The sequence below is a fragment of the Alexandromys fortis genome, unplaced genomic scaffold (assembly GCF_014885135.2).
Source record: "Alexandromys fortis isolate MF-2015 unplaced genomic scaffold, M_Fortis_MF-2015_v1.1 scaffold_16, whole genome shotgun sequence".
Lineage (NCBI taxonomy): Eukaryota > Metazoa > Chordata > Mammalia > Rodentia > Cricetidae > Alexandromys > Alexandromys fortis.
In genome coordinates this window covers 12814984-12829153 of record NW_026067893.1, presented here as the reverse complement: position 1 = coordinate 12829153, position 14170 = coordinate 12814984, and the positions used below count along the sequence as shown (strand labels likewise).

The 14170-nt window shown below is 47.7% G+C and overlaps 1 protein-coding gene across 1 annotated transcript; it reads left to right on the top strand.

The window, feature by feature from the left end:
• Positions 1 to 862: 862 nt before the first annotated feature.
• Ina (internexin neuronal intermediate filament protein alpha) lies at positions 863 to 11406 on the top strand. Its single transcript, XM_050146400.1, has 3 exons — positions 863 to 2037; positions 7799 to 7923; positions 9474 to 11406. The coding sequence occupies exons 1-3, from the start codon at positions 973 to 975 to the stop codon at positions 9787 to 9789; spliced, it is 1506 nt and encodes a 501-aa protein (XP_050002357.1). The 5' UTR covers positions 863 to 972; the 3' UTR covers positions 9790 to 11406.
• The last annotated feature ends 2764 nt before the right edge of the window (positions 11407 to 14170 follow it).

The window sequence follows — 14170 nt, the reverse complement described above, 5'->3', positions numbered from 1 at the left end:
GCAGGGGCGGCGGGGGGGGGGGCAGGCATTAAAATGTCAACATCAATCAGTTTCATTTTAGGTGAAATTTCCTGGCCAAAAACTCATTTTTGAAACGTTTTAAGATCTAATATGCCTTTTTTGTTTGTTTGTTTGTTTAACCAAAGCCTGTACCCTCCTTTCTACCAATCCGCGGTCCTGGCTTGCGCCATTGGTAGAGTCCTAGAGAGGAACCCTGCTAATTGTCAGCGCTTTGTCCTTTTCCAGGCTTGGCCCCTTTCCCTCTCTATAACCCTTCGCACCGCACCCTCGGGAATTCGGGCTCCTGTTCTTCACGGATGACCCCGAGCATCTCAAGCTTTCGGCGAATCCTCCAGACTCCTGGGGCTGCGGAGCTGTGAAATGCTCTCTGAAGTGGACCCGCTTTCCCCGCTGAGCCCCAGGAGACCCCCGAAGACGGGAGATAAAGGGATATCCGCTCCCCCTGGGGAGGGAGGGGCAACAAAAAGAAAGAAAAATAAAGAAAAAAGGGGGCCTCACCCTTGAGAACTCTGTGGTGCGGACGAGGGGACACCTTTCAGAAAACCTACTCTCCTTGAGGGATAAAGGCAAAAGGAAGGACAGGCTATGAAGCCATCAGAGCGCTGAGTGCTCTCGGGCTGGAAAGTCCAGGCTGTTTGGGGAGACCCGCTCCCCTCCGGTCTTTTCCAAAGCAGATTCTTGGGGTACAGGCACTGCGGACAGGGAGGGGCTCTCACGTAGACGGCCCAGGTCGGTGGCGCGCAGCTGCGGTGGCACTGCGCACCCCCGCCCCCGCAGGCTCCCCTCCCTCTCCCCGCTAGGTCGGGAACTGAAGCTCCGCCCCCAGCGCGTCGCCCCAGCCCCGCGCCTTAAAAGCCCCGCACACCACCCCGCCGCACCCAGCCTCCGCCGCACCTTCTCGTCCTCGCCAGGTCCCGCCGCAGCCGTGCGCCCGGCCCCGACCCCGGAACCATGAGCTTCGGATCGGAGCACTACTTGTGCTCTGCCTCCTCCTACCGCAAGGTGTTCGGGGACGGCTCGCGCCTGTCCACGCGCCTCTCCGGGCCGGGAGGCTCGGGCAGCTTCCGCTCGCAGTCGCTGTCCCGCAGCAATGTGGCCTCCACGGCCGCCTGCTCCTCGGCCTCGTCTCTCGGCCTGGGCCTGGCCTACCGCCGCCTGCCCGCCTCCGACGGGCTGGACCTGAGCCAAGCGGCGGCGCGCACCAACGAGTACAAGATCATCCGCACAAACGAGAAGGAGCAGCTGCAGGGCCTCAATGACCGCTTCGCCGTCTTCATCGAGAAGGTGCACCAGCTGGAGACGCAGAACCGCGCGCTCGAGGCCGAGCTGGCGGCGCTGCGACAGCGCCACGCCGAGCCGTCGCGCGTCGGCGAGCTCTTCCAGCGGGAGCTGCGCGAGCTGCGCGCGCAGCTGGAGGAGGCAAGCTCGGCGCGCGCGCAGGCCCTGCTGGAGCGCGACGGGCTGGCCGAGGAGGTGCAGCGGCTGCGGGCGCGCTGCGAGGAGGAGAGCCGCGGGCGCGAGGGCGCCGAGCGCGCCCTGAAGGCGCAGCAGCGCGACGTGGACGGCGCCACCCTGGCCCGCCTGGACCTGGAGAAGAAGGTGGAGTCGCTGCTCGACGAGCTGGCTTTCGTGCGCCAGGTGCACGACGAGGAGGTGGCCGAGCTCCTGGCCACGCTGCAGGCGTCGTCGCAGGCCGCCGCCGAGGTGGACATGTCTGTGGCGAAACCGGACCTGAATTCGGCGCTCCGGGAGATCCGCGCCCAGTACGAGTCCCTGGCCGCTAAGAACCTGCAGTCAGCCGAGGAGTGGTACAAGTCCAAGTTCGCCAACCTGAACGAGCAGGCGGCGCGCAGCACTAAAGCCATCCGAGCCAGCCGAGAGGAGATCCACGAGTACCGGTGCCAGCTTCAAGCTCGCACCATTGAGATCGAGGGTCTGCGCGGGGCCAATGAGTCCCTGGAGAGGCAGATCTTGGAACTGGAGGAGCGGCACAGCGCTGAGGTGGCCGGCTACCAGGTAAGGGCTGACTGCTAGGGAAGAGTGCCCTGTCCACTTCCACGCACTCCCTGTACACTGGGGTCCTGAGGAAACCGGGAGAGGGAAAGGGAGGAGAGAGGAGTGTGGGCTGGAGGTGTTGGCAAACAAACAAGCAAACAAAAAAATCACGGTCCCATGCTTGCAGCCTCCACTGTGTGTGCCTGGAAGCCCTTTCAAGCCCTTAATGTCTTTGCACTCTAGTTTGGTGATGGGGGAGTTTTAGGAACCGAACCCAAGTGTTCATGCATATGCTAGGTATATGCTGTAACACCAAACTACAATACTCACCCCCAGTCTCTCGTCTGAACTCTTCTAACAAAGGAATCTTCAATATTTTGGGGAGTCCGAAACATCTAACCGTGTCTTCCTGTCACCAACCGTATAAACACACTAGCAGAACAATCCCGACCCCTCTGACGAGCCCAGAAGGGCAAGGTCAGAACCTCCAAGTGGGCCTGTCCTTAAATGTCTGGTTTGTCCAGTTAGCTTTGAAAGGGCTTTTCTGAGCCTTAGAATTGATGTTTATAGAGCATGGTCTGCTTTACGGTTGAGAACTGGGCTCATTTTCTTGAGTTTTGCTCTACAAAGGAGTGCCTACTGGCATAATTAAGCCAGTGACAACTGCCTTGCCCCACCCTTACCGCCCCTCCCGAACCCGCTACACGCACGTGCACGCGCGCGGCTCCCTTGTCCACCTTCTGACAGTTCTGACAGTTCTAAGAAAGTACGGAGCCAGGTCCGCAGGGAGAATGGTGGGGCGCTGTCCGCGGTGCTGATCTCCTCCCGCCTCGGAAATGTCTCCTGCTTTGATGTGTCCAAGCTGTCCCAGTTAGGAATCTCTGGGCCTCCGGGCAATTAACTGCTTCAATTTTTTTTTTTTTTTTTTTTTTAGTTCTATAATACAATCAGTCTTGGCTTCCTAAAGTTAGTTCATCTTTGTGGACAGCATCAGTTTTCGCCTCCATGGATGGTTTAGCACTTAACAAAAACCATTTAATCTGCTCCACAGCTGTGCAGTCCCACTTGAAAGGCCCCATTACCTTAATATTTTTTCAGCTTAAGTGCATGTGGCAAATTACAGAGATGGCTTCTTTGTTAGAGGCGACATTTTCCCCCCATCTTTCCCTGCTCTATAAGCTCTCTGAAGGTATTGATTGGCTGTTTCTTCCCAACAAAGGCCACCATGTCCTCAGTTTCTCTACATTGGACATTCTGGGCTGTGTCCACAAAGGGCACAGAGTAAGAAGACAGGATTGGTGAAAAATGTAGAAAGATACAAAACTACATGGCTTAAGTACAAGGAATAATAAGAGCTCTTTTGAATAGAATGTCTATAAATTTAGAAACTTGAAGTTACTTTATCTGGAATTGAATTTTACATTTGATAAAATTAATGTGTTGGGGAAACATCACTAAAAATAGAACTAGAAAATGGCATAATATTTCAAAAGTACTATTTTATTCAGAAGCTAAAGAATTATTGATAAAAGGTATGTACTGGCCATTACGAACAACCCCCTTGCATAAAGGGAAAAGGCCCATTTGAAATGTCTGTTTGGTTAGTTTGATGTTATAGTATTATTCAAATAAATGCTCTTGTTTTGCTACAAAATATGTAAGTTGAGCTTTTCAGTATGTGTCCCAGGCCTTGGATGATCTCAATCAATCAATCAATTATACTTAATTAAGATGTCTTTTCTTCCAGGAGCCTCAAATGTTGAATTAGGTAGTCTTCTTGAGGACTAGCCCAATATTTCTACAAAAAGGGGTAACTTACCCCCAAACTGTCAGAACAAGCAAAAGGAGGGCAGAGCAAAGCCCAATTAAGCTAAGAGGTGGTGATGATTTTTGTCTGGCTTATTAGCTCTAAAATACAGGCGTTCTGTGTTAGAAAATAGTACTGTCGTGCAGACACGTCCAGGAAACAAAAGGAACGAGAACCTGCAGTCTGCAGCACTATCCCCATCAGCGTTAGCCTGGAGAGCCTCAGTGACCTGCTGAGGGAGTAGACAAGACAAGACAACACAAAGCTATTTCCTACCCCCTTGGGTCCTAATGCTGGGGTGGGGCTCACGGTTTGGCCTGCAAACACTGCCTGCCCCCCCTGCTTGTTTTCCAGCAACCTTCATGCTGGTCGAGGTGGAGAGCCTCCTCACTGAGACCATTGTCTCCCTGCCTTTACCCATCTTCCATTGCACCGCAGTAGTAACGGGAAGTGCTCTTTCCCTTCTGGTTCAGAGGTTCACAGTGAGCACATTTTTCCTATGCGAGCTTTCAGCCCATTAAAGTCCTTTTCCTTGCCCCAGAGAGTTGATAGCCTATCCGAAGACAGAAAGCTTAACGTCCTTTCAAAAGGACAAAGAGTGATTCAAGGTGACACGGTAGGCACACAATAGGAAGAACTGGGGCTGCTGTCGTACAGGCCCACGCTGGCCACGCTTTGCAGAGAAGAACAAGGCATTCCTTTCGTCTCTGACAGAGAACATTTCCTGGTCCCCACATAGGTGGGGCACTGCCATTAGAACCTCAGACGTTACTAAAGCCGTGCAGAGGCCATCTCAAAGGGCTTTCGGTCCAGTACTGTGGAGCGTCTTAGAAAGCCAAAGCTTTCCTTGAAAGACCTTGCTGAGCAGTCAAGATCACTGCTGGTTAATGTTCTCCAGGGAGATAAGCCAAGGCTACCCTCTTCTCCAGTATGAGATTGGAGACCAGCCTAATTACTTAGCTGGCAGGGTCTGGCCCTCGAGAGACCGGAAGCAGCCGTGGCTACATATAAATCTATAGCTTAATAGATCCATTTCTGAATTAGAATTCATTTTCTAAAGTGGTTCCACCTGCCCCCATCTCACCCCATCGCTGTCACCTGGGCCACCACAATAGCTTCTTTATAGGAAGAAATTTAAATTGGTGATCTAAACCCCATGGCACGCCAAGACCAAGGAGCAGCTTTTTAAGAGAGATTCTCTGACCACTCTTGAAGAAATGAATTCAGTATTTCTTAGGTAGGGCCAGGAATATGTTTTTTATTCCATTTTGTGAGACAGGGTTTCCCTGTGTAGCCTAAGCTGGGATTGAATTTAAAGTCTGCTCTATAGGCATGCCCCGCCACACCCTGCTGGGAATGTGCAGTTTCCATGAAACTCTGTATTGTTTGTTGTTTGCTCTCAGACTGACTGGGGTGTACTGACCTAAGTCACACTTTCTCCTAAGGTAGGATTTCAGAGGGTGACAGAAGACAAGGGTACAGCAACGATAGGAGTAAGAATAAGGACATGTGTCCTGCAGGTGACCATACATTAAAATCCTCTCTCCCTAGCTAGATGATTATGCACAGCCGTGGTTCTGTGTGGCCTGCACTCTGGCTTGTCTGGCTGAGGTCTCCCCTTCCACTCCCAAAGAGGAAATGGGCACATCGCTGTTCCTCTTCTTCACTGCATACGCTAGGATGACCATGCTTTGTCTTCTTCCCCACCTGCCTCCTTCCAACCCCGGGCCAGATGCTTCACTGCTCCAGGAGAGTCCCAGCTGGAGCACGGAATGCCGCCTCTCTCCTCTCCTGCAGCTGCATGGTTGGGGGAGGGGGCAGACTGCAGCACTCTGCTCACACATTTCCCGGTGGAGGCCTTGTGAAGGGCAGCAAGACAGCCCAGTGCGGGGAGGAGTGCACAAACAAAGAGACTGAGCTCAGTGACCCACAGGCGGTCAGCAGTTCCGTCAGCTCCTGGAAGAGGCTGGCTTGCGCTTTTTGTCGACTCTGCTCCATAGCCATGTGAGATGTAAAACAAGAGCAAGAAACCCTCACCTATCTAGAACTCAGCACCCTAGCAGCCTCTCATTCTGAAGACAGCCGTGAAATAAAAAGTTTTTAATAAACAATTGAATTAACCTGCTGACGAGACAAACATCTACCTCTAAACCACATATTGAGAAGTTGGCCCCCCTGATACCCTCAGCCCAACATTCTTAACATGATTGTCAAAAGAAACGATTCCTTTTTTGGGTTTCAAGCCTGTAGAAGGATAGAGATGGGAGACCACTAGAGTCAGGCATTGTCAAGAATGCCTAGCGCCCATCAGAGCACTTTTCAGGACAGAGACAAGCAATAAACTGCAACATCAAGACAGACACTGCTCTCTGGAACCATTAGGGTAGAAATAAACACCCCAAATATATCTGAAAGATAACAGACATGAAATCACAGAAAAATAACATCATTTCACAACCCTTGATTGCTGAGAAAGACTATGTTAGTTTCATGTCCAAATAATAAGTGGTATTTGCCACTGTAAAATGATTTTATATAAATTATCAAAAAATAAATAAAAAAAAATAAAAAGACAGGGAGCTAGGCGATGGTGGCGTACGCCTTTAATCCCAGCACTCGGGAGGCAGAGGCAGGCGGATCTCTGTGAGTTCGAGACCAGCCTGGTCTAAGAGCTAGTTCCAGGACAGGCTCCAAAGCCACAGAGAAACCCTGTCTCGAAGAACCAAAAAAAATAAAAATAAAAAAATATATAAATTATCATGTTGAGGGTTGTTTGAAAGATAGCTCAGCAGGTGAAGACTTAGCACCAAGCTTGACAGCCTGAGTTGGTACCCAGACTCCACATTCCCTCCCTAGGACCTACCTAGCAGGAAGACAGAACCAACTTCTACAAGTTGTCCTCTCGTTCCATACATCCCTGGTGGCACACACACACCCACACGCCAAGACCAAGAGCAGCGTTTTGAGCAATTCTCTGACCACTCCTGAAGAAATGGATTCAGTATTTCTTTTTTTTTTAATATTTATTTAGTTATTTATTTATTATGCATACAATGTTATGTCTGTCTGTATGCCTGCAGGCCAGAAGAGGGCACCAGACCTCATTACAGATGGTTGTGAGCCACCATGCGGTTGCTGGGAATTGAACTCAGGACCTCTGGAAGAGCAGGCAATGCTCTTAACCGCTGAGCCATCTCTCCAGCCCCGATTCAGTATTTCTTAGGTAGGGCCAGGAATATGTTTTTTATTCCATTTTGTGAGAAAGGGTTTCCTGTGTAGTCTAAGCTAGGATTGAATTTAAAGCCTGCTCTATAGGCATGCCCCGCCACGCCCTGCTAGGAATGTATAGTTTCCATGAAACTTTATATTGTTTGTTGTTTGTTCTCAGACTCACTGTGGAGTGTACTGACCTAAACCTAAACAAATCAATCAATAAATAAATGTACAAAAATTAAAAATTGTCATTTTTTAAAAAGCTGATGCTTTGAGAAATGTACAACTATCTACCCAACATTAAATTTTTATCATATATAGGACTAGTGCTTAGAGTGTGTACTGCTCCTTTGGAGGACCTGGAGTCAGTTCCTAGCACCTACATCAGGTGGCTCACAACTGCTTGTAACTATTGCTCCAGAGTATCTCTTAACCTATACTCACATTCACTGACATGCAAACACATACACACATATGTACACAGTCAAGGAGGGATTTATGAACTCATGTGTCCCTTGGTAAAGTTCCCAACTGTCAACATGCATCTAAATTTCCCAAGGACCTTTAAAGGGAAAAAATGCAAGTGCTGAGTCCCTACCCCAGAGCAGACAAAACCGAATCTAGGCTGGACACAGATTGCTGTGTAAGTATTCTATCAGTTACATTATTTTAACATGTAGTCAGGGTTGAGATCCTGCCTTGTAGAAATGTCAATGAATTTTTGCTACTTTGGTCTAAATATTTTGGATATGTTCTTTCCAGGATAGCATTGGGCAGCTGGAGAATGACCTAAGAAACACCAAGAGTGAGATGGCTCGCCACCTTCGGGAATACCAGGATTTGCTCAATGTCAAAATGGCCCTTGACATTGAGATAGCGGCTTACAGGTACACAAAAGACCATGTTTACCCTAGCAAAGCACAGGTACACAAAAGACCACGTTTACCCTAGCAAAGCACAGGTACACAAAAGACCACGTTTACCCTAGCAAAGCACGTGCTCCCCTGGGGGCAATGTTACTACAGAAGTGGTTCCATGTGATCTGTTTCTGACCAATGAGGGAGGATGGAGAGAGCATCACTAACCAGTCAGGTGAGCTGACCCTTCAGTCCCTCTTGAATATATCCTAGCTTCACCTTGCTAGTCCCGGAATATTCTACATACCTCTGCTGGGCACTTAAAAGGTAATGCAGGCTTCTAAAGATCAAAATGAAAGACTCTAAATTTAAAAATAGGGATTAGGATCTGGCATGGTGGTACACATTTTTAATCTCAGCACTAGGGAGGCTGAGGCAGGTGGATCTCTGTGAATTTGAGGCCAGCCTGGACTACAGAACAAGTTCCAGGACAGCCAGGGACACACAGAGAAGCCCTGTCTACAAAAACAAAACAAAACAAAAATAGGAGTTGGGGTTGAAGAGATGGCTTAGTGGTTAAGGCATACTGCTCTACAGAGGACCCGAGTTTGACTCTCAGCACCCACATTAAGTGGCTCACAACTGCTTATAACTTGCTTCAGGCCTCCCCAAGCATCTGTACTTGCTCACACACACACACACACACACACACACTATTAAAATTAATCTTTAAAAATCAAAATACAGCCAGGCGGTGATGACACACACCTTTAATCCCAGCACTTGGGAGGCAGAGGCAGGCGGTTCAAGTCCAGCCTGGTCTACCTGAGTGAGTTTCAAGACAGGCTCCAATGCTACAGAGAAACCCTTGAAAACCAAAAGAAAAAAAAAAAAGACAGTAAGGAGTTAAAGACCAGCCTCAGCTATATACCAAGGCCAACCAGGGCTATATGGGACCCTGTCTCCAAAGGCAAAAGAACAAATAAAGAAGCAACAACAAAACTCTATTAGGGTTATGAGAAACAAGACAAAGGCCACTCTGATCCGGTACTGTGTAGTCTAGGCTGAGTAGAGACTGGTGCCTGAAGTTGTGGGGTAGTGGCTGTCATGGCTTGGCCCATTCCCCTCATACCTTCATACATGGAAAAGGCACAAATCTTGAGTGTGGGCTAGACTTGGAAGTTAGTTTCCTGTTCCTCTGTGGACTTCTCACTTCCTTACCCCATTACAGTTAAGGTGTTAATTAGGGAAATTACTTCTCTCTAGAGCTTTGTAGACTCTAATTGCCAAAAGTGGGTATCTAATGTGGCCAAGGGAGGGTTGTATGTTTCCCTGCAGGAAAACAATTTGTGAATGTGATAGGTTTCCTTTGACAATACTTAAAACAACGCTGATATTGGGGGGGGTGTCCACAGGAGTGCTAATCTCCAGCTCAATGCAGCATTACTGGCCTCAGTCTCATGAAGAAGCTGCAGTGTTCTTTGGAGCCTCTAAAATGAAAGTTAAGTTAAGGAGAGTTAAGTTCTTTAAACAAAATTAATAACCTGATTCCTGAGTGCTTTTCTCTGTTGAACTTACAGGAAACTACTGGAAGGCGAAGAGACACGATTTAGCACCAGTGGCTTAAACATTTCAGGGCTGAATCCACTTCCCAACCCAAGTTATCTGCTCCCTCCTAGAATCCTTAGTTCTGCAACCCCCAAAGCCTTATCCACTGGGCTGTCCCTTAAAAAGGAAGAGGAGGAAGAAGAGGAAGGGGCTTCTAAGGAAGCCTCTAAGAAAACATCTAAGATAGGGGAAAGTTTTGAAGAAACACTGGAGGAAACGATAATATCTACGAAGAAAACTGAGAAGTCAAATATAGAAGAAAGCACCATTTCAAGCCAAAAAATGTAATTCCATTACTTAAAAAAAAAAAAAGTTAGCGCCTACGAGGGAATGCACTTGAGTTGTCCACAGCTTTCTTCCGAACCGCAGCACCAGTCACCGCTATAGACTGTCTCTAAGGCTTCAATGTCACATTTAGTACTGAATCCTTACTTTCTCCGGTAGAAAAGCCACCCACTATGGCAAACTGCAGTCCTGGAGCAGTCAGAGGAGTTCCCTAAGAACACAGCTTTTCTCACCCACAGCTCGGGCTTCACAGTGACAGATGACTCAGGTGCAGAGCAAGGTGCTAATTCTGGTCATCATTCGCTGTGAGCTGAAATGGAAACCTATGTTTATCCACTATCCCCCGCAGTACCCAGCTATAGATTCTTACTGTAGATGCCTAAAACAAAATCACTGCCAAGGATAAGCCAGTGGTCCAGACCCCATCACCCCATCCCTGCTGATACAGCTGAGTCACACATGACAGGTGGTTCTCTCATGGGCACATTCCTTCCTCCCCTCCATTCCTTATTTCCTTTCCTTCCACCCAAGAGGAGGGGAAAAGGCTAGTGTAGCGTCCCTAAACTCATGTAGAGCTTCCTCCCTTTGCACTCTTTGCTCTGTGGGTAAGAGTAGATGCATGTTGACCATTTCTGTGATCTGTGGAATGACTTATCCTTGCCGATTTCATGTCCTTTCACATTTGTAGCTTAAAGAAAGAGAAAAAGATAATAACAGCAGTGATTGATTTTAAGGTCTTCCTAAAACATAAAAAGGATCTCTAGATTTTAGGCTTTCAGCTTGCCCAAATCCACTTAATGGGGGGGGGGGGGACCTACCTTAAATGTTGTAGCTTTTCACTTTAACTTTAGAAGCACAGTGATAGTTGTCCTATGCTGTGCTTAAGCCAACCTTAGACTTAGTAGCATAAGTACAGGAGGTGAGTACGTCTCTGAGTGGGAAAGACCAAGGTCTCCTCTGTGTTGGTTGCCGTGTAGTGGTATAGAATTAGCTTTTTCATACCCTTGCCCTCAAATCTATAGTCCCCTTCCTGATAGTCTAGGTCGTCAAGAGGCCTCGCTTTTTAAGAGTGCTACATATAGGATATTTTATCACCAGACACAATGCTACTGCCCAAAAGTGAAAAAACAAACAAACACTTCTGGTCAATCAACACCACCAGCAAATATTTTAAAATAAAAGCTCTCAAGAGTCTCTCCCCAACAGTTGCATTGCTGCAGTAGGTGGGTATTGATCCCCCTAAGGACAGAAACTCAGAGTTCAGGAGGGGTATGCACACTCCTCCCCCGATCCAAAGAGGCAGTCTGGAAAGTCAGCTCCTGGTGCACCCAACTGCGTCATCCACATGTCCTGTCTGCCTCGTGTGCCAAATTTGATGCAGGATTTTCCCTGTCTCTGCTCACTTCCACCAGAGCTATACAGCTGTCTGTCCTGTCCCCACCCACGTCATTGCAAGCTGTGCTGATAAGGACGTGATGCTAATACTGAACTCATCCTAGCACGTGCTTCAGTAGATCAAGGAACTGAAAAGACACTGTCCTCTCCCTGACCCACCATCCCCTCTTTGCCCCCACACTTACTGTAAGACGCTAGTAATATGAGAAATTAAAAGGCATTCATTCTCCCAGCGTGGTTTGTGTTCTGTGGTTTCTATTGGTTCCCTGAGGAAAGCGTCATTTGCTCACAGGTTGCTTGTTCCTAACTACTTTTTTTTTTTTAATATTTATTTATTTATTGTGTATACTGTATTCTGCCTGCATATATGCCTGCAGGCCAGAAGAGGGCACCAGATCTCATTACAGATGGTTGTGAGCCACCATGTGGTTGCTGGGAATTGAACTCAGGACCTTTGGAAGAGCAGTCAGTGCTCTTAACCACTGAGCCATCTCTCCAGCCCCCCCTAACTACTTTTTTATCTCCTGTTTTTAATGAGTTGCCACTAGTCACCTGAAGCCAGAGTGAGAGGACAGGACCTGCATTTTACACGGTGAGCATAATGGTAAATGCCTGTAATCCCAGCACTCAGGAGGCTGAGGTGGGTCAGCCTGGGCTACATACTGATACCCTGTCTCAGAAACAAAAAAGAGGGTTGGGAGATAGCTTGGTTGGACAAAGTATTTGCCTTTCAAGCATGAGGACCAGAGTTTGATCCCAGAATCCCTGTATTTAAAAGAAGCTGCTGGTCGGTGATACATGTCTTTAATCCCAGCACTCAGGAGGCAGAGGCAGGTGGGTATCTGTGAATTCAAGGCCAGCCTGGTCTATAGAGTGAGTTCTAGGACATCCAGGGATACATAGAAAAACCCTGTTTTGGAAAAAAAAAAAAAACTGAATGCTTGAGAAGCTAATAAATGGTACTAGGTTTTGCAACATTTAAAAAAATTGCTTAGACAAAGGAATGTGCACTTGTGATCCCAGGACTTGGAGAGCTGAGTCTGTGGATCCTTGGCTAGCCAGCCTAACTACCTGGTGAGCTCCAAGCCAGTGAGAGATTCTGCCGCAAACAAAAAGGCGTATACTGATGAGCACCCAATGGTGTCCTTTGGCCCCAACACACATAACTCATGTGGATATACATGCACATAAACGCACTTTACCCACTGAGCCAATTCTTCCAAACCTCTCTGCATCTTAAGACATTTACCTGTTAATTCCTACTTACTATCATAAATGTCAAATACCATCCTAGACAGTAAACATAGAATTATCTCATTAAACCTCACACCCACACTTTAGGTATGGTATTTGTACACTCATTTTACAAGCCAGGTGGCAGATCCTCACGGTTGCAGCCTGGATCCCTGTAGGATGTCCCACAGCAAGTGGCTGACCTAGAACTTGGGTCTTCCTGTCGCACTCTACAACGCTTGCCCCTCTTCCCAGGAAGCATGGTGCTTAGGAGGCTGCGGCAGTACTGCCAACGAGAGCAGAAATCTTTTCAAATCTTCTTTTTCTCAACAGGTTCACAGAAAGCTTCCTCTGCCCAGAAAACTTGGCAGTACCAAGTCCCACGGGCAAGCTGCTACGTGTGCAGACTTCCTGAGTTTCTGCCTTCCTGCAGGGCAATGAGGCAGTGGAGACCTAAGTGGTCTCTGGGTCCAGTGTGGTGGCACATGCCTGCAACCCAGCAGCTGAGAAGTAGAGGCAGGAGCATCAAGAATCCAAGACCATCCTTGGCCACTGTTTTAGTCCATGTTCTATTGCTGTGAAGAGACACTGTGATCATGCAGCTCTTAAGAAAGAAAGCCTTTAACTAAAGACTTGGCTAGTTTCAGAGGTTTAGTCCATTATCAACTCATGGTGGGAAGCAGGACAGCACACAGACAGAAATGGTGCTGGAGAAGTAGCTGAGAGCTACATTCTGATCCAAAGGCCGAGAGAGAGACTCCGGGCTTGACGTGAGCTTTTGAAACCTTAAAGCCCACCCTCAGTGATACACTTCCTCCAATGAGGCCACACTTCCTAATCCTTTCTAACAGTGTCACTCCCTGGTGACCAAGGATTCAAATCTATGAGCCTATGGGGCCTTTCTTACTCAAACCACCACAGCTACTACATAGCAAGTTCGAGGCCAGCCTGGGCTACATGCAACCCCATCTCAACAACAAAAAATTGGCTCTAATCTAGGCATGGGCGGTATATACTTATAATTCCATTATTTGGTGGGCTGAGGCAGGAAGATTTCAAGTTTAAGGACAACCTGAGCTACACAGACAAACTTTGTCTCAAATTTTTAAAAATTAAAAAAAATCAATAATGAGAACAAATTAGGGTGCTGGCTGGTCCCATTTGACCGTGGGCTATTTCTTTTCCTATTAAAATATTAGGTAGCTATGGATGCTATTTTCATGGAAGGGGAAGACAAGCAAGATTTCTTATAGCCTTGCAAAAGGGATGTTAACTTTCCATCAAGGGTCCTGGAGGAAAGAAAGGTTACAAAGAAGACACTGTCTTCAAGGGGTAATAAATCCAGACTGCCTGAAACCTATTGTACTGCCCTGGCCAAAGTGAGTACAAGAGCTAAGCAATCATCTGGAAGCCAGAGTCCAAACTGACTCCAAAATTAGTTACAGATAGTCACAGGGATAAAGTTCTAGATTTTACCTGTGAGCTCAAGCAGAAGGCTAGAAGAACCACTGCTCCTGGCTTTAAAGGCAAAAACAAAACAGTTTTTTAAATGTATCATTTAAAAATCGCTGGAGAGGGGGCTGGAGAGATGGCTCAGTGGTTAAGAGCATTGCCTGCTCTTCCAAAGGTCCTGAGTTCAATTCCCAGCAACCACATGGTGGCTCACAACCATCCGTAATGGGGTCTGATGCCCTCTTCTGGCCTGCAGGCATACACACAGATAGAACACTGTATACATAATAAATAAATAAATAAA